The 21,057-nt window shown below is 47.6% G+C and overlaps 1 protein-coding gene across 1 annotated transcript in view; it reads left to right on the top strand.

Annotated features, from left to right (window-relative positions):
• Positions 1–21,057, top strand: part of NPHP4 (nephrocystin 4) — a 115,767-nt gene that overhangs the window by 30,064 nt on the left and 64,646 nt on the right. The window contains 3 exon segments of the mRNA NM_001135788.1: positions 3,771–3,907; positions 5,871–6,052; positions 6,723–6,849. Coding sequence (NP_001129260.1) covers positions 3,771–3,907; positions 5,871–6,052; positions 6,723–6,849 — 446 coding nt within the window.

Genomic DNA, 21,057 nt, shown 5'->3' with positions numbered 1-21,057 from the left:
GGCTCCTAACCTCTCCCAGCCTCTGCTGCTGCCCTTTCCTGCATAAAATGGGGACTTTCTTGGGACCTGCCCCTGGAGATGCATGTGAGGAGCAAAGAAGTAAGCCGATGGAGCTCAGCACTGAGAACTTAGGAAGCACCGGCCCCAGGACCTTTGTTCTTTATTCATGGGATACTGTCCTCACCCTGGCCGCTCCTCTGCAGTGGAGCATCCTGGGAGGCCTGCTCTGTCCTCTGAGTGAGAGCCATTCTCCAGTGCCTGTGATTTTCACAGGACATGGCCTGGAGAAAGCCGGCCAGATGCAACCTGGCCCTGCCCTGCCTCCTGGGCCCCTCAGGATCTGGAAGGTTCTGCCCTGTGCATATGTGGCTCCTTAGTCTGATCTCCTGGTGGAGGAACCATCTTTCCTCTCCCTGTCTGACTTCTGTGTGTGGGGCTCCCTTCCTCACATCTCTGTGAGACTAGAGTCAAGGCTCCTTTTTGCTAATGGCTGTGGGCCTGGGGGCCACCTGTCAATGGGGAGCTGGGCAGAGCCTGCTTCCTGCCAGGACTGAGCCTCTTCCAGAAGCCCTGGACTCCGCCACCTTCTGGATGCCCAGATTTGCTCATCCTACTGTACTGTTGTCTAGAGGGGCAGGCAACAGCACAGTAGTGGAGATTGGCGAGGGGCGGGTGGCTTCCCTGCTGGACAGGCAGTGGCCCCAGCATACCGGCAAGTCTGTCTCTGCTGCTGCCCCATCTCTGGAAGGGCTGGCATTGGCTGGCGCCCCTGGGGTCCCACCTGAGTCCCCTGCTCCCAGAGCAGCCCGTCTTTGTTTCTCTTGGGTTCTGTATCTGTGAATCTATTCACTCCCTGAAGTTCTCACAGTACTTTCCTGGTCATTTGGGGATGTGTATTAGCAGCTTCAACATTTGGGTCTCCCTCACTCACATTCTGTGGGTGTGGTATCCTCAGGCAAGTCACTTAGAATGTCTGAGCCCTGTTTCTCTTGTAAAGTAGAGACTAGAACGTACAGGGATGAGCCAGTACAGGGATGAGCCATGCCGAGGCTTTAAGATTAGTCTGATGAGCTATGTGTGTACATGTGTGTGCCTTTCCTCGGGAGCTATGACCCTGTGTTCATGGCTGTGAATGGTATTAGCTCTGTCCCCACAGCACTGTCCTGAGTGGGGGGCTGTCACCTGGCTTCCACAGCTGAGGACACAGGTTTAGAAACTGGGGTTGGCCCCTAGGCCCTGGCCCCAGGGTGCCTGACCACCCGTTGTCTTCCCTTGTTTCAGGACACACGCCTTCTACCTGCGGGTAGGATGTACTCAGCACCCCCAGCAGGCAGTGGTGTTGGCTCGGGCCTGGCCTCTTCCTGCTGATGGGCCCTGGTTTGATGATGGTCCCTCGCTCCTTCTCTGTGCCCAGAGGGCCACAGCTGCCCTGTCTCGTCATCCCCAAAATCCTCCATGAGCACCCCCATGCTGCTGTGTGCCCTGTGACCTGTTGCTAGGGAGGCCCATGATGGAGGACCTGGCTTGCTGCCCTTGGCACTGGTGGTGGAAGTGTGCTGCTTTAGCTCCTTCCTCTCTTTCCTTGTCGGTCCTCTTTCTCCTTTTTTTTTTTTTTAAGATTTTATTTATTTGTTCAAGACAGACACACACACACAGAGAGGCAGAGACATAGGCAGTGGGAGAAGCAGGCTGCATGCAGGGAGCCCGATGTGGGACTCGATCCTGGGACTCCAGGATCACGCCCTGAGCCGAAGGCAGATGCTCAACCCCTGGGCCACCCAGGCGTCCCTTCTCTTTCTCTGGTGGAGGATCTCAATTCAGGACATGCCTCAGACACTTGTTGGCCATTTCATGAAAGTTTGGACTCTATGTTTTGCTCTTTAAAGAAAAATTGTGGTAACATAGATGTAGTGTCACACTTGCCACTTGAACCATGTAAACCATGCAGTCTGCGGCCACCACTACCGTTTGCCTCCAGAATGTCTCATCTCACAAAAACTGCAGCTCAGCCCCATGAGACACTAGTGCCCAGCCCCTCCCCAGCCCCTGGCACCCGCCCTTCCATCTTCTGACTCTGATTTTACCACCTTAGGGCTTCTTGTGAGTAGATTGTCTAGGATTTGCCCTTTCGGTGACTATCTCATTTCACCGAGCGCCATGTCTTCCAGGTCCATCCAGGTGTCAATTTCCTTCCTTTTTAATGCTGAATAAGATTCTGTGTGTGGATGGACCACATTTTCCTTATTTTCATCTGTTGCTGGTCACTTGGGTTGTCTTTAACCCTTGGCCATGGTGAATAACTATACCTATACTTTGCGTGGGTTCTGATTCCTCCACAGAGCAGCTTCAACACTTCTTTTTAAATTCAGAAAGGAACGTGCAACGTTTCTTAGAAGCATAAGAAATTGTGAAATATGAGAATCTAATACATATTTGTGATGAGGAAGGGATAGAAAACCATAAAGAAGGAAATAAAGTCATCTGTGATTACTTCTCATACGTATCCATGTATGCATGTAAATGTAGATTTTCAAATAAAATTGGCTTTAAATGATCTCATACGCAGTGTTACACACATCGTTTTTACCTGCAATATTATGATTATTTTTCAATCATTAAGTGATCTTTGACAATAGGAGTTTCATTCCTGTTTTATACGGAGGCATGGTAACTTGTTTAACATTCCCCATCCTAGGGAGCATTTGGTTGTTTCTTATTTTTTTCTGTTATAAATAATGTTTAATAAGTATTCTTGCGCATAAAGCTTTGCTCCCACATTCGATTAATTTTGCTGAATAGGTTCAAAATGTGGAATTAGTGGGGCAGAGAGCGGCTGAGGAGATTCTGAAGGGTCTCAGTGCACACAGAGGCGAAGATGGGATCGCCTCTGGCTGTGCTGATTGACCTCCTAGCAGGACGACCAAGGGCTCTTACCATGACAGTTCCCTCTGCGCTGAGTCTTCCGCTGATGTTTCCTTTCTCTAACTTTGGAAATAGTTCTTAAAATCTAAGGCTTTGCTCCTTAGTTCTTACGGGTGAAAGCTGGGGAAGAGACAGGGCAATAGGGCAGTGACGGGATGGGAGGGCAGAGCGCGGGGTGTGTACTGGTGTGGAGGTGGTTGGCTTGGCCTTCGTGCCCGAGTTGGAGGGGAGGTCTCTGCTCAGACTGGACCATGCCTTTCACAGCCCAGGGTTGATGCACCTGCTCTGTGCCGGGCACCCAGCTGTGTGCCAGGAACTACCGCCCCTTCTGTCCTCATGGAGCTCACAGTCCAGGGCAGCTCCCCCACCCAGATGGGGACTTTTCTTGTGGTGCCAGCCCAGACGGTGTTTTTGCTTGTTGGCTTAATGTGCTCATGAGTATTTCTTCATGTTTCCAAATGGTTCAAGGTAAACGTACAAAAATAAGAAACGGCATCACTGGCTGTGTTCTTGCTAGAGAGGAAGTTAGCGATAAAGGGAAACCAAGCTGATAGGAACAGATGTTACCCTGCATTCAGTGATCTGTGTTCTTTGGATTGCTGAATTATAAAATGTGTTCCTGGAGGAGGGTGGGGGCAGAAATTGGGTTGTAATTGAAATCTGGGCTTGGCGTCTTGGTGTGAATGGGGGTGGCTTCTGATTTAGGGCTCTGAGTGCTGTGCCTGTGGTTTCTTCTCTGCCTGGAGGGCCTGGCACCATGGCCTTGACCTAGGTGGGTGAGAGGCCCTAGGTGCTTCTGGTGGTCCTGTCCCCACGGATACTCTACACGAACCCCCTCATTTTTTCAGGGGACACCCTCCGAAAGCCTCGCCTTCAGAAGTCTGTCACATGGTACTTGGATGATTTATTCTTCACGCTATATCCTTCCCTTGAGAAGTTTGAGGAAGAGCTTCTGGAACTCCTCATCAGTGATAACTTCCGGGAGGTACTGTCCTACATGGTGGAGCTTAATCTGAACAGTAGAGATGTGGGCAGGGCAGAGGTGGGGACGGCAGAGGTGGGGACGCTGCCGGTCTCTGACACCACCAGGCTGGACGGTCCAGCCACAGTCTTGCGTGCTTCCTCTTTTAGTGGCAGAAGAGGATGTCTAACCCGTTGTTTTAACTTTGGTGCGATGATGGTGCTATTACCGTGAGACCCTAATGTTAGTTTTGTTGTATCTTAAAGCAGTCTTCATGTAAAAGTAAATTAAATCACCAAATGAGCTTAGGGAGACCAATAAAATTATCAGCATTTATAAAGGACATTTTCAAGATATTTGGCTCATTCCAAGGAGACGACTAGAAGTCTTAGTCATTTTATCCCGGCCGACCCACTTTCTGTGAAAGGTACTCCCCTCACAGGGTCCAGGTCTGCCTACCCATCTGATGTGCTGCCATGAAGTCTTGGTGGTCACAGGTCACAGTGTGTCCCCACTGTGGCCTTTGGGCTGGTAGCTCATTTTCCTGGATGCTCTGCGTCTAGACCCTTGCATGGCTCCCCTTAGGCTTCAGGTCTCTGTGCAAACTCGACAGTCCTGCAGGCCACTGGAATGTGCTGATGAGGCCCACCCCCCAAGTCTCTGTAAGTATGTCACCTGCTTCCTTTCTCCGGGTGCTTGGCCCTGCCCACGAGCACCTGGGTTCCTTACCTATTCCTTGCTCTGTTGCCTGTCTGTCTGGAGTATTTGCACCAGGAAAACAGGGATGTGGTTGGGTTCTCTGCTGTGCCCAAGGTGCTTCAGTGTCAGCCTGTCACAGGCCTTTGCTATCTCTCCATCGTGACAACGAGCAGTTCCACTGGTAGGTGCCCATCCTAGCAGTCTGGGAAGTCAGCAAAGTCTTAGCTGCACACACATGCACACAAGCACACACATACATGCACACATGCACATGTATGCATAGATGCATGTGCACAGCACACATAGATGAGATGGACTTTTTTTTGCTTGCTGCCCGTTCTTGACAAGGTAGTTCTATACGATGTCTCATGTGAAGTAGAAACACAGAAAAGAGGATTGACGGAGCACATTTTCTTACTGTGTTTCCTGCTGTGTTCTTATTGCTCAGAGTGGGTCACGTAAGGGTAGAGATGCTTTAGGAGTATCATTGTTGAATTTTGTGTATCCCCCCAAAATCACTTTATTACATATTTTTACTACTTTGTATTTTTGTCCTTATCCAACTGGTAGCTACTCTGTTTCCTCCATCGCTCTGTTTTCATTACTCAGAGACTAATAGGCTGAATTTAGGTCTGTTCAGCTTGATTAATGGGCAGTGAAGAAAACTTGAAAATTCAGGAATCATTTCACCACGATCACGTAATTTAATAAACAGTAATAGCCTGGAGGACTATCCTGACTCATTTGTTAAAGTGCCTGTACATATTTTGTTAAGATGAAAAACTTTAATATCCAGCGATCACTTTGGGGCAGATTCTGTGTTTATTGGTTTATGACTTACTGCATAAATGTGCTCCCTTTTCCTGCTGCCCCTTCCACCCCAAGCCTCTGGTGTCTGAGTCTGGGGGAGGATAGAGGCACCTTGGGGGCAGTGGGCTTCTCTGCCTTGGGGCGCTAGGGCCCTGGTTGCTCATTTGCTGCATCCTAAGAATTGAGCTCAGCCATGGAAACCTGAGTAAGACTTTGGTGATTCAGGTATCTTCTAGGGGGAGGGTGATATTGCTCTGAGAAGACCGTGCTATGTGTAAAGACCCAGAACTACCTAGAAAATGCCCTGAGGCTGGCGGTTCTCATAGGATTATTTGCCTGAATTCATTTTCACTGAGCACCATCTGATCTGGAAATGCCTGAGACTTCAGTTACAGTTTCTTCTCTTTGTTTGCCTCTCCACTGGGAGCTTCTGCCCTTCTGCACAGGGATTTACTGTGTGTGACATGTGCTCTTCTAGGGGGACAGTCCACTAGATGGCAGCACGCTGGAGATCTTGGAGCGCCGCCTGTGTGTGGGCGTGCACAATGGTCTGGGCTTCGTGCAGAGGCCACACGTGGTGGTGCTGGTGCCCGAGATGGATGTGGCCTTGACGCGCTCTGCCAGTTTCAGCAGGAAAGTTGGCTCCTCTTCGAAGACCAGGTATTCTCCCTAGGGTCGTGATGTCCAGCCTCGTGGAATTAGGAGGTACTAGGGTGCACATTACTGGGGATCAAAGGGAAATGGAGCTGGTTTTGCATGTGAAGTATGCACTTGTCCACCTGGACTTCTTCCCTGGTGCCTTTGTTTCCTCTTGCTGATTTATATCTGTTAGGAGCAGACCTCAGTGTTATCAGGTTGGAAAAATCCTGAACTGTGCTGTGACAGTTCTGGAGCTAACATTATAGGTGTCTCCAGGTGTGGCTGCTTAGGATCTGAGGGGACCCTAGCACACTTTATACCCCCACTGTGTCTGTGATCAGTCTCTCACGTGGTGGAGAAGCAGCAGGCAGGAAGTTCTGCCATTCTGTTCAGTCCTCTATTCCCAAGTCAGGATCAGAGACCTCTCCGAGGGGTGCCCTGGAGGACGAGCCTCCTCGGAGACCTGGCCATGTGGTTCTGTCCTCCTGATGTAAGCTCTGGCGATTTGGAATGAGTGTCGACTGAAGCATGAGAGGCTCTGGTTTAGGATCTACCTTGGGGGCCAGACACAGTGCAGAGCTCTGCAGCATTGCTGGGGGAACCTGCCACAGCAGCAGGGCCTGGCACCCTGGGGGGTGCAGGGTGGCAGGAACACTGCCTGATGTGCTGCTGCTCTGTGTTCTTGACCCAGCTCTGGAAACCAGGCTCTAGTTTTGAGAAGCCGCCTCCGACTCCCTGAGATGGTCCATCACCCTGCGTTTGCCATAGTCTTTCAACTGGAGTACGTGTTCACCAGCCCTTCTGGAGTGGACAGCAAGGTGAGAAGGCCCTGGGCTCCGTGCCCCAAGGAGAAACAAAGTCACCACTAACATTGTTTCTGTTCAGAGCAGCGTGATTATCAGCAGTGTACATAACGGGTGTAGAATGAGATTATAGAAAACGCTTCTTCCTGGTTGTGGCTTTGTTGCAATCATTGCCCCTCTTTCTGGTGATGGAATGTTCTGCTGGCCGATGGTAATCAATAGTTCAATAGGCATGCATAATAGCATTAATTCACAAATATCAAGTTGATAATTGTGAAAAATGAGTCTATTTTAATGTATTCTTCGTATGATGTTAAGGATAGTAAAGCTTTACTATGCACTTTACTGTTTTTACCATTACTAAGTGGTAAATGTTTTCTTACAGTGAACTTTGTGTGTGCCTGTATCATAGCTAAGACTTTGTAAGATTCACTTAGAAGAAATGTGGTTGACCCTTGAGCAACATAGGTTTGAACTGCGTGGGGCCACTTACAACAGATTTTTTTTTTTTTTTTTTGTTAGATACAGTACTGTAAGTGTATTTTTCTTCTCATGGTTTTCTTAATGACATTTTCTAACCTCTGGCTGACTTTATGGTGAGAACACAGCATATAATACATACGACATACGAAATATGTGTTCACTGACTGTTGCTGTTAGTGGTAAGGCCTCTGGTCAACTGAATGGTGTTAGTAGTTAAGTTTTTGGAGAAGTCAGAAGTTACATGCAGGCTTTTGACTGCGTGGGGGTTGCTGTCCTTCAGCCCCGGGTTATTCATGGGTCCCTGTATAGCATATAGACATTGGTTTTTTTTTTTTTTTAATTTTATTTATTTATTTATTAGACATTGTATCACTGATGGAGAGTCTTTAGAAGACTCAAATCATACTACCCTTAAGATTCAATTTTCTGTTTGAATAAGTAAATATCAATTTAACATGTAAATTAGAAATAAAAGGATGACAAGGCACCTTCCATGGCAGTCGGTCTGCCAGCATTGCAGCCTTGCTGCTGGAGGACCAGGACCAAGTATGGTCTTGAGGGGAGCCTTAGGAAGGTGAAGGGGGTGCTGAGTGGAGGTGCTGTTTTATTTTCTCATCTGCTCTCTGCCGTCCACACCTCAGGTCAGTATAATTCAGAGTCCTGATCAGCTGAACAAATCTAGAAGCAGGTGTTCTGATTATGGCTGAACACATGGTCACAGTTGTTTTATTTATTTATTTTTTGGTCACAGTTGTTTTAATCAAGCCGTCGTTTCCAGCTCTGCTTTATTTATTACCAGAAATTGCCACTGAAATGCAACTGTATGTGAAGGCACCTGGCTGCGTGGGGAGGGCACTCTGGGCTTGGGTGGGGGACTCATCCAGGAGGGAGGGGGCTCCTGGGGTGGCCCCCTGTGCTGCCCTTGGAAGGAGACAGGGAGGGAGCCGGCCAAGTTGCTGTGTGCGTTTGGCGCTCTCTGCGTCTGTGGACGTGTCATTAGCATCCACTCTAGAATGTTGAATTACGGTCTGCTGGTGATCACAGAGTATGTATACAGAAACTGGTGTGTCTCACATGACACTTTATTATTATTATTATTATTATTTATTTATTTAATAATAAATTTATTTTTTATTGGTGTTCAATTTGCCAACATACAGAATAACATCCAGTGCTCATCCCGTCAAGTGCCCCTCTCAGTGCCTGTCACCCATTCACCCCCACCCCCCGCCCTCCTCCCCTTCCACCACCCCTAGTTCGTTTCCCAGAGTTAGGAGTCTTCATGTTCTGTCTCCCTTTCTGATATTTCCTACCCATTTCTTCTCCCTTCCCTTCTATTCCCTTTCACTATTATTTATATTCCCCAAATGAATGAGACCATATATGTTTGTCCTTCTCCGATTGACTTATTTCACTCAGCATAATACCCTCCAGTTCCATCCATGTTGAAGCAAATGGTGGATATTTGTCATTTCTAATGGCTGAGTAATATTCCATCGTATACATAAACCACATCTTCTTTATCCATGCATTTTGATGGACACCAAGGCTCCTTCCACAGTTTGGCTATTGTAGACATTGCTGCTATAAACAGCGGGGTGCAGGTGTCCCGGCGTTTCATTGATGATGCTTTATTATTTTTTTAACTCTTCCCTGCAGTGCTTAACCTGCAGGTGGTTTTACTGTGTGTTGCTGCCTTACGAAACAGGGCTTATCTAGCTCATCGATTCTTAGTGGTGGGGAGGTTTCTCTTCACACAGAATACTGGATTCTACTGGACTGCCATTGGGTGCACTTTCTTGGGTGCAGTCTGGGAAGGAGGGTCCTGGCTGTGAGGTGGTGATCCGCCCAGGCTGCCTGCTGTGGGCATGGGGCTGGCCTGACTAGGGCACTCCCATCACAGACAGGTCTCCACATTAGAGGGGAGGGCACAGGGGTGCTGCTGGCTGGGCCCCCATCCTTCCCCAGGAATGTGTGTTGTGGGGGCGCAGCCCGGGGTGTGGGGACAGGCTGAGCCAGCACACCCCGATCCCTTGGCAGATAGGAGAGCCGTGGAGCGCACTCTTTGCTTGCATCCCGCCTGCCAGTCTTTCTCCCCTTTGTTCCCTGTGTCAGAGCTTCATACGATGGACATTTCAGAGGTAAACCAAGGCAGACCGTGTAGTAAAATGAACCAGCTGGCTCAGCAGTTACCAACTGCATGTGCAGGCCTATATTGTCTGTACCATCTCCCACGACCCATTTTGATTTATTTATTTATTTTTTATTTTTATTTTTTTTTTTATTAAAGATTTTATTTATTTATTCATGATAGTCACACAGAGAGAGAGAGGCAGAGACACAGGCAGAGGGAGAAGCAGGCTCCATGCACCGGGAGCCCGACATGGGATTCGATCCCGGGTCTCCAGGATCACGCCCTGGGCCAAAGGCAGGCGCCAAACTGCTGCGCCACCCAGGGATCCCCCATTTTGATTTATTTTGAAGCAAATTCCAGTCATTTTCTGCTTTGATTACTGTGAACATTGTGGCACATAGGTTCTTTTCTTCTTTTAACCTTTTTGTTACTTAAAATTTCAAATGAAGATAGAGAGAAGGAGGTGCCCACCCCCACTCCTCCCCAGTCCAGCTGGGTCAGTCCCAGACAGCCCGCTGCCACCTCTGTGAACGGGTCCCTCTGTGTCTCTAACAATGGGGCTTAAGCGTGCTGCTGCAGTACCATAGTCACACCTAAAATACTGACACAGATTTGTCCAGTGTCACCCAGTATTTAGTCAGCCTGCCTGGATGTTTCTCAAGTACTCAAGTACAGAATCAGAAGAGCCAAAAAAAGTAAATGTACTTTTCTTTGAAAAATGATTTCTGAACCAATCTTCCTAAGTGGGGCAGCTGTATGCTCCCTCACGGATGCCTCTTGTGCCATGACCTGTTCTCAGGATGACCTTGCCATGTTCCTTATGTCTTGTGTTCTTTTGTGCCTAACGCTTGGAGACACAGAATGGGCCAGGCCTTGTCCACGGGGTGGACTAGGAGCCAAAAGCCTCAGTGTCCTGGGGCCCTGTGTGAGATTGGTCACCGATGAGTGGTAAATGGGAGAAACCATCCAGGTTGAGTGTATCCCATTTAGACCTGCTTACCTGAGTCTGAGGGAACTTTTTTGGTCCTGAGTATTTTGGTAGTCATGGAAAACAAACTAGAAAGACCATTTTGAGAAGACATGCTCCTTGTTGGTAATCTGTTGGTAATGTTTGCATCTTTTACTTAGAACAACTAAAGCCATTTGTAATTTGTCTCTGGGTGAACTGTAAAGAGACAGAGAAAGTATTTCTTCCCATCCAGATAGCTTCCTTCCCAGGAATTTGAATACATGGGGACAGTGCACCTGCATTAGGAGGCCTGAAAATGCTGGAAGCCACAGAGGTGTGGGCTCCATCAGCATTGACTGATTGTGAAAGTTGATAAAGCAGATTCCCTGGAGCAGAAGAGAGTGACACAGAATGACGGTAGCTGTGGAAATAACCAGGCCCGGTGTCTTCTGCTGCATTTTTATGTCAGAATAAGTGCAAATCCCCACAGGGCTGCTAGCGGTCAAAACAGTCCTTTTTTTCGGAGTCACATAGCAAAATAACTCCCAGATCTCTAGAAGGTGAAGATTAACTAATTTATTATTTATGTATTTTCTAGCATTCTTTGGACAATGTAAGTCCATATAACAAAGATCTGAGTGCTTGCCAGGTGCCTGGGAATCCTCAGAACTGAATATTTTGATGTTGCATATTTGGCACATAAGAGTTATGTCTCGATTTATTCTGAAAATGATGTAAAGTTAAACTTGTAAAACTTGGAAATAGAGGAGCCCGGGTGGCTCAGCGGTTTAGCACCGCCTTCAGCCCAGGGCCTGATCCTGGAGACCTGGGATTGAGTCCCATATCAGACTCCCTGCATTGAAGCCTGTTTGTCCCTCTGTCTATGTCTCTGCCTCTCTCTCTCTGTGTCTCTCATGAATAAATAAATAAAATCTTAAAAAAACGTTTTTAAAAAGACAAAACTTAGAAATATAGATATCTATAGGGTTTTCTGGAAGTCTTTCAGACTTAGGCTCCCCTTATAGCTTTAAGAAAGATATCAACTCACTTTTTTTTTTAAAGATTTTATTTATTTATTCATGAGAGACAGAGACAGAGACAGAGAGAGAGAGAGAGGCAGAGACAGAAGCAGGCTCCATGCAGGGAGCCTGACGTGGGACTCGATCCCAGGTCTCCAGGATCACACCCTGGGCTGCAGGCGGCGCCAAACCGCTGGGCCACCGGTGCTGCCCTCAACTCACTTTTTGAAAATTGTTTTTTTTTTTTGGTTTATCTTTTTCAACTGTAGTTTATTTTACTAAGAAACCCACAAGGCCTAGAATAATTTTAAAGTGTATAGATTAGTGGCATTCTGACTTACCTTTGTTTTTTTTTTTCATGTCTCTTTTTTCTTGTAAAAATACACATAACACAAAGTTTACCATCTTAACTATTTTTAGGTGTGCAATTTGGTGGCTTCAAGGACATTTACATTTGTTACGCAGCTGTCACCACCGTCTGTCCCCAGAATTCACATCATGTGAATCTGGAACTCTGGCCCCATGAAGCACTGACTCCTCATTCCTCACCTCCAGCCCCTGGCTCCCACCGTATATTTGACAGCTTTATGGTTATGACAACTCTAAGGACCTCATGTATGTGGAATCATATAGTATTTGTCCTTTTGTGGCTGGTTTCTTTCACTCAGAATTGTGTGCTCATGGCCCATCCACGTTGTTGCATTTTAGGAATTTCCTTCCTTCTTATGACTGAGGAATGGATATGCTGCGTTTTGCTCATTTAGTCATCGATTGATGGATTTGGGTGGCTTCCACATTTCAAACATTGTGAATAATGTTAACATGAACATGTGTATACACATATCCCTTCGAGATCCTACTTTCAGTTCTTTGGGGTATATACCAGAAGAATTATTGAATCATGTGGTGATTCTATTTTTAATTTTTTTGAGGAACCCCCACACTGTTTTCCACCACAGCCGTGCCATTTTGTGTTCCTACCGATAGTACACCAGGGTTCTGGTGTCTCCACGTTCTTGCCATCACTCATTGTTTGTTTGTTTGTTTTTTGATAATAGTCAGTGAATGGGTGTGAGGTGGGGTTTCCCTGTGGTTTTGATTTGCATTTCCCTGATGGTCAATGATGCTGAGCATCTTTTTGCATGCTTGTTGGCCTGTATCTTCATAGGAGATATGTCTGTTTGAGTCCTTTGCCTGGTTTTGAATCAGGTGGTTTGTTGTTTTGTTGCAGGCTTAGGAAGTTCTCTCTGTGTTCTGGATGTTAATTTTTTTTTAATATTTTATTTATATATGAGAGACACAGAGACATGGGCAGACAGAGAAGCAGGCTCTCCGCAGTAAGTGTGATATGGGATTCAATCCCAGGACCCCAGGATCATGACCTGAGCCAAAGGCAGATGTTCAACCACTGAGCCATCCAGGTGTCCCTGGATGTTAATCTCTTATCAGATAATGTGGGTTGCAAATTTGTTTTTTCATTTTACCATTGGTAGGCTTTTCCAGCTAATAAATAAAGCTGCTTTCAGCATTCTTGGGCAAGTCTTTGTGGACATACATTTTCATTTCTTGTTATTGAGTGCTATGGAACCATGTTCTGGGTCCTAGGTAAATACATGTTAAATATTTTCCCAAGGTGCTTGCACCAGCACTGTTTGAAGCTTACAGTTTCTCCGTATCCTCACCAGCTTTTGGTTTCTATTTTTTGACTTCAGTCTTTCTAGTGGGTGTGAATGTGGTCTTAATTTGCTTTTCCTTAATGACCAGGCAAGAATATATGTTCCCATGTTTGTTGGCCATTCCTATTCTTCCTTCATGAAGTGGCCAGTCCATGTTTTGGATTGTGTGTCTTTTTATTATTGGATAGATGGGAATTTCCTTTATATATTTTTGCTATAAATCTTGCATCAGATATATAGATTGTGAATATTTTCCATGGTCTGTCACTTGCCTTTTCATATTAACATAGTTCTTGGAAAAAGAAAAGGCATAGTAGATATTGCATAATTTCTTTAAAAACTTTTTATTTAGACATGATTTTAAACTTACAGACCAGTTACAAAATTACTAGGACTACTGGTCTATTCTTAACCCAGATTCAGATGTTCGCACCTGCCACACTTGCTTTATCCATACCTTCTGGCCAGTATTTCTTCCTCCCACCTGTCCTCTGTGCATGTGTACGTGTGTGTGCAGATCCATACAATTATCTTTTGTGAGCTCTTTGGGGGTAACTTACAGACGTCACAGCCCCTGACTTCACATGCTTCAGTGTGCATTTCTGCAGAGCTGAGATGCCCTTCCATGGGCACACACAGCAGCCTGCCTGGCTCAGCACTGAGTCTGACCATAATCTCCACTGTAATCCAGACCTGCCAGCGACCTGGTGTGTCCTTGGTGGCATTTCTCTCCAGTGCAGGGCTCATGGTGGTACGGTTCCTGCCTTCAGGGTCTCCTCTGATCTGGAGCAGCTCCTCAGCCTTTTTTTGGATTTACTGATTTTATTTTTATAGGACATTTTCCCTCCTTTTGGAAACATTTTATTTTTAATTAATTTATTTTTTAGTGTTACAGATAGAGTTCAGGGATTCATCAGTTGCATGTATAATACCCAGTGCTCGTTCCATCACGTGCCCTTCTTTTTTTTTTTTTTTCATCACATGCCCTTCTTAATGCCTATCCCCCCTTCCCTCCAGTGTTCTTCAGTTTGTTTCTTAGAGTTAAGAGTCTTTTATGGTTTGTCTACCCCTCTGATTTCATCTTATTTTATTTTTCCCTCCCTTCCCTTATGATCCCCTGTTTTGTTTCCTAAATTCCACATATGAGTGAAATCATATAATTGTCTTTCTCTGACTGACTTATTTCACCTAACATAATACCCTCTGGTTCCATCCATGTCATTGCAAATGGTAAGATTTCATTTTTTGATGGCTGATTAGTATTCCATTCTATATATACACCACATCTTCTTTATCCATTCATTGTCGATGGGCATCTGGGCTCTTTCTGTTGGTTGGCTATTATGGACATGGCTGCTATAAAGATTCGGGTCCAGGTGCCCCTTCAGGCCACACAATGTTTGTATCCTTAGGGTAAATACCTAGGGCAGTACAGTTGCTGGATTATAGGGTAACCCTGTTTTTAACTTTTTGAGCAACCCCCACGCTGTTTTCCAGAATGGCTAAACCAGTCTGGATTCCCACCAACAGCGTAAGAGGGTTCCTCTTTCTCCACGTCCTTACCAACATCTGTTGTTTCCTGATTTGTTAATTTTAGCCATTCTCACCAGTGTGAGGTGGTATCTCGTGGTTTTGATCTGTATTTCCCTCGTGCTCGCTTCGGCAGCACATATACTAAAATTGGAATGATCTGTATTTCCCTGATTTCATGTGTCTTTTGGCCATTTGTATGTCTTCTTTGGAGAAATGTCTGTTCTTGTCTTCTGCCCATTTCTTGACTGGATTCTTTGTTTTTTGGGTGTTGAATTTAATAAGTTCTTTATAGATTTTGGTAAAAACGTTTTAAAGTACATGTTCCCCTGTTGGATTTAGTGATGCTTCCTCCCAATGGGGTCAGCCTCTGCATCTCTGCTAAAACACTGCAGTGGGGTGGGCTGTGTCCCGCAGAGTCCCACATCAGATGTGCGTGGCAGCCCTCCCACCTTTTTGGCCTGTTTTGATCACCAGTCGGGTGTCGTGTGATGTCCCCACTGGACAGTAACTGATTTTGTCCTTACAAGAAATTTGTGGGGAGACCCTTCAGGCCACACAGACATCTGCCGGGGTTGGCATCCTTGCTGCCTCTGAGTGAGGCTTTCCAGCTCTACATTGGGATGGACTCAAGGACACCTTTTAAAAAAACCAATCTACTGTTCCTGATTATTTTAGTGCTCAGATTGTCCTGGAGTTGTCCGTAGTCCCTTCAGGCTGTGTCCTTGTGACATCCTCCATGGTGTTCTGTTTTCCGAGCAGTTTCTTACATTCTGGTAGAACAAGGTGCCCCAGGCTCATCTCACAGCTTCCCCATTCCAGCCTCGACATCAGCCATTTCTGTGGGGAGCTGTGGTCTCCCCACTCCTGCCTTTTCTCAATAAACTTTTTATTTCAGAAAAGTTTTAGATTTACAGAAAAACTGTGTGGATAATACAGAGATCCCACATACCTGTCCCCAGTTCCATTCTTATTAGCCTCCTTACTATGGTACATTTGTCACAACTAATGAACCAGTATCGATATATTGTTACCAACCTAAGTCCATGCTTTATTTGAATTTCCTTTCCTAAAGTCCTCTTCTGTTCTAGGACCCCACCTGGGATGTCATGCATCATGTAGTCATCGTGTCTTCTCACACACCTCTGGACTGTGACAGTTTCTGACTTTCCTTGTTTTTGATGAACCCTGGTTCTTTTTTTTTTTTTTTTTAAAGATTTTATTTATTCATAAGAGACAGAGAGAGAGAGAGAGAGAGGCAGAGACACAGGCAGAGGGAGAAGCAGGCTCCATGCCGGGAGCCCGACGCAGGACTTGATCCAGGGTCTCCAGGATCAGGCCCTGGGCTGAAGGCAGCGCCAAACCGCTGCGTCACCTGGGCTGCTCCCACCCTGGTTCTTTTTAAAGGGGATGTATTTGAATCCAGATCTGGGTGCTGGTGTGTTTTGGTTTCCCAGATCTGATGTCAGTGGACAGAGCTGGGAGACTTACCTCTAGAAACACATATGCGCATATGCACACATGTGAGCACACACATGTGCACTTGCCATGTACACAGATTGACCTTAAGAACCCAGTTCTTAAACAAAACAAAACAAAAAAAAAACCCAGTTCTTGCCGATCCCAGCCGACTGGCAAGGCTCTCCGAGCCTCCTTCCCCAGGGAGAAGCCCAGGGCACCATCAGCCTCAGCGCAGGGTTGCCTCACCCACACTGCTGCTGCCAGATGGCCCTCCCAGCCGTTCAGGGCTCTGGCCACCCAGATGGAGGGGAAGAGTGTCCAGAGCCCCTAGGCCTGGCCCGAATGGTGTAGCCTCACTGCTCACTCGGTCACAGTGGGCCATCCTGTTTTTATTATAAATTTATTTTTTATTGGTGTTCAATTTGCCAACATATAGAATAACACCCAGTGCTCAGCCCGTCAAGTGCCCACCTCAGTGCCCGTCACCCAGTCACCCCCACCCCTCGCCCACCTCCCCTTCCACCACCCCTAGTTTGTTTCCCAGAGTTAGGAGTCTTTCACCATCCTGTTTTTATCTGTGCTCTAGTTCAGAGTTATTTCCCTCCCATCCTAGTGATTTCATTTCACTTCCGGAACATGTAGGACACTGATAGGCTTTTCAGTAAAAATTCTACCCAAAGCTGGTTTCAGAAGGGCATTGCTCCTCTGTGTCCCTTCCACTGTTCATTCTAGAGCCAGCCGCTGCTGTTGCTCCCAGTGCATCCCTCCTGGGCTGCTTCTTGGGGTGAGGGAGGGAAGTGGCCATGTGCGTGGGTGACTCTTGGGGTGCCCTGGCCATCAGGCGGGGCTGGCCACAGAGCGTGTCTCCTCCTTTTCCAACGGCATGTACTCTGCTTGTGCCCCCCAGCTTGTGCATGCATTTCCTGTGGTTGGATAGCTCAGCAATTTGCAGGGCCTATAGGTGGACCAGGTGTGGGTGGAACTGTCTGTGTGTTGGCTCACCTTGTGCTCTGGGGTGTCTCCAGGGTGCGCCCCCAGGAGGTGCCAGATTGAGGGGGTGTGAGCATGTGCCCTGAGGGGGTGCCAGATTGAGGGGTGTGAGCATGTGCCTTGAGGGCATGTGGGATCAAGGGGTGTGAGCATGCACCCCAAGGGTGTGCTGGATTGAGAGGTGTGAGCATGCACTCTGAGGGGTGCTGGGTCCAGGGGTATGGCTGTGCGCCCTGAGGAGGTCCTGGATCGAGGGGTGTAGGCACACACGCGGAGGGCATGCCACATCGAGGAGTGTGAGCCTGTACCCTGAGGGTGTGCGGGATTGAGGGGTGTGAGCATGTGCCCCGAGGGTGAGCTGGATCAAGGGGTGTAGGCATGCACCTTGAGGGCATGCTAGATTGAGGGGTGTGAGCATGCGCCTGAGGGCATGCGGGATCGAGGGGTGTGTGCCCCAAGGGTGTGCTGGATTGAGGGCTGTGCGCGTGCGCCCCAAGGAGATGCTGGGTCCAGGGGCAAGAGCATGATCCTTTGCAGGAGTGGCCTCTCATACTTTGGGTTCTGCTACTTGGAGGGGAGAAATGGCCTCATGGTGAGGGACAGTTCGTGAAGTGGAATGTGCAGTCGGGTTGTGGGTTGTCTGTCTGGTCACTTCTTTAACCCGTTTTTCTGTGGTGATTTTTGTGAGTGAGGGTACCTGTTCTCCCTCGGGACAGTGTGTGACACCTCTTCCTGCTCTGCGGTCTGCCTTTGACCCACACCCCTGTGTTTGGCCTTGTCTTTATCTGCTGTGGCAGCCGAAGGAAATGCCATGTGAACGTCAGACTCCTATCCCTCCAGGTGCTGGAGCCGCAGATGGGTTCCCAGTGGGGCCCCACCTTGCAGCTGCTGCCCTGGTGTGTGTGTGTAGGGGTGTGTAGGAGTGTGTTGGTGTGTGTGTGTGGAAGGCGGGAGGTCTCTCTCCCCTCCTCCCCTTCTTGCAAGGACACTAAAAACACCCCCCAACACTTTCATCGGATTTGTGTCACCTCCCAGAGGCACCCCCCACCCCACCGCAAGTGGTGTCCCACTGGAACTCAGGGTTTTCACCCATGGGCCTTGGCCCAGGGTGTCTTGGCCACCTCAGCACCATTTTTCCTGTAGGCAGATCTGCCTGCCTTGATGTCTGTTATGTCTCGATTTGAGGTGTCCTAGGAGAGCCCATCCTGTTCCTGCAGGGGTTCATTGTGTCCACTTTCACCTTTATGCTCAGCGCGTTGGTGCCATCCTGCCGCCCAGGGTCACTTACTGGGGAGATCCCGCATGCCACTGTGGTTTCGGTGCCTCGTCGTGGTGCATGAGTGTCTGCTGTTCATTGATATGAACTGGATGTGTCTTAAAGCAATCCACATTTATTCTCTCAGCTCTGGAGGCCACAGATTGACAATCAGCTGCAAATGGGGGCTGAAAGCAGTGGGCCTACAGGGTGGGGTTCCCTCCAGAGGCTCCAGTGAGGGTCCCTCCTGCCTCTAACAGGTTCTGGCGCCTGCTGTCCTCCCTCTGTTCATGGCCATGTTGCTTCAGCTTCTGCCTTCTCATTCACAGGGCCTTCCCTCTGTCTCAAATCTCTATCCTGCTTTCTAAGGACACTTGTCGTTGGATTTGAGGCCTACCTGGATAATCTAGGTCTCCTAATCTCATAATACTTAATTACGTTTACGTGGACCCTTTGTCCAAATCAGGTCACAAAGGGTCCAGGGATTAGGCTGAGGACTTGCCTTCTTGAAGCCACCATGGCACCCACCCTAGGGAACCTGGTTTACAGCATTCCCAGAGGTCAGGGTCCCTTGTCTGTTTGGGCTTTGCCTGGTGACTGTTGGTGCAGTTCTTCTGTTCCTGAAGAACCTGGCTTTTTATATATAACCCAGGTGTACTCTTTTGGCCTCTTGTATATTATGTGGTGTTATAAATAAAAGTCTAAATGGGGAACAAGTCAATATTTTTTTTCTCTTTTCAGTTTGTATTTCTTTTCTTGAAGCCAAACCCAATTGGGCGGATAAGATGTTAGAAAGCAACTGATTTTATCTCAACCACTAGATTCACTGACAGGAAGAGCCTTGTTTTGTTGACCAGTTAAATAGTTGCTTTTCTTCTGCCCACCTGCTTGGATGCACCTGACCTGCTCAGAGCCAGGGACCTAGCTGGGGGGATTCGAGGTGTGTGAGATTGAGGAGGTTCTCACCTGCAGGTGTCACCCCAGCCTGGCAGAAGAGGGCACAGGCTGATAAATTGCCAACAAGTCCTAATTGTCACAGAAATCTTTGCAAAGGAGTGATCAGTGACTCGCTAGCCATCTCTTCTTGTTGTAGCTGTTAGAGACGAAAGTGAGGGGAAATGGGTATGTGTATAACTGACAGGTACTCCGCGTAGGGGAGAGCCATTATCGATTGAGAACTAGGAAACCAGAGGGACTGTGAAATTGGAAAACTGCATATCAGAATCGCCTAATTTGAAAGACTAAACCAGAAGATTTGCACGAATAGCATGTGTTATGCTTGGATACATACTTTATCTTATTATTTTTTTTAAATTTAAAAAATTTTAAAAAGATTTTATTTATTTATTAGAGACACAGAGAGAGAAAGGCAGAGAGAGAAGCAGGCTCCATGCAGGGAGCCCGATGTGGGACTTGATCCTGGGATTCCAGGATCATGCCCTGAGCTGGAAGGCAAATGCCTAACCGCTGAGCCACCCAGGTGTGCCATTTTATTTTTGATCCAGTAATAAACTGGATTTTATAGGAGATGGCTGTTTATAAAAGTAGTCCAGAAATGGTCGAATCACATGGTTTTTTAGTGTCCAGTTTTGCCAATACATTTATAGTAATTTTGTTTTTAAAGAGCAGTGAGTTTATAGTCAACTTTGCACAGTTGCTCAGTACCATTTTATGTCACTGTCATCAGCTAACGGGATGAAGAGCGGCAGGCATTGGCTACGTATTTGACACGTTTGAAGTGTGGCAGAGACATATGCTTAGGCTTCTTACTTTGCTGGTTCTTTGTACTTTCAGGATTGGTGTTTTTTGTCATTGAACTGGCAGGGACCTGGTTACCCCTGTGACCCAGGCATATGTGATGGGAGCCTAGCCTATGATCTGAAGTTGGGCTCCAGTAAAGAATGAGAACAGGCCCTGCTGAAGTGAGGTTGGGCCACTTGCAATGGGGCTTCAGGAAAGGGATTAATTCAAGACCACACACTGACTCTGGACATTTATCCCCATGTGACTAGGGATACAGCAGGCTGGGAGACTACCTGACTAAGGAACAGTCTGGATAGTCTGACTTGGGTGAGATGAATGTGCTTCCTTTTCCATGTTGGATGCTTCTCATGGATATGCTCGGCTGGGGTGTGGCCTGGCTGACCATTGAACCATCTGCATTGGGTTCTGGCCAGAGTCCTTTTGTGTATGTGTGCCACAGTCTGCCTTGGACTCAAGCTCAGTCAGTCCTGCCCATGCCACAAGTCCGTGCCACAATGGCACGGCAGCTCACCCACGCCCAGCAAGTGAGCGGGGTCTGTTGGGAGCCTTAGCAGCTCTGCTGGAGTCTTGCCTTACTCTGTGGCTTCTGATACAGCTCTCTTCTCCTTGGGGATGATGTCCTTTACCATCAGATGAGGTATGGGCTTCCAACCTTTCTAAGAGCTCGAGGCCCCCTCCTTGTAGGCTGCCCAGCCTCCCTAGCCTGTGGCCCCCATTGAGAGGGCTGTCTGGGTTCACAGATGTGGCTGGTGGTTTAGAGCATCAGAGGGCTTTGGTCCCTCAGCCACCTGGATACCACACGGAGTCACCCAGTTCCTTTGCTGTCCTCATCCCAGAGGGGCACAGACAGCTGTCTGCCACCTGTGAAGAGGGCATTAAGAGGTGGAATGCTGTGTGCATGCTCCAAGTACTGCCTACACCTTCAGGTTTTCCTCCTCCCACATCACCACTGAGGTGGGAGT

Source organism: Canis lupus, chromosome 5 (assembly GCF_011100685.1).
Source record: "Canis lupus familiaris isolate Mischka breed German Shepherd chromosome 5, alternate assembly UU_Cfam_GSD_1.0, whole genome shotgun sequence".
Taxonomy (NCBI): domain Eukaryota; kingdom Metazoa; phylum Chordata; class Mammalia; order Carnivora; family Canidae; genus Canis; species Canis lupus.
Note: the sequence above shows the minus strand (reverse complement) of the source record. Positions and strands in the feature narration are given on the sequence as shown.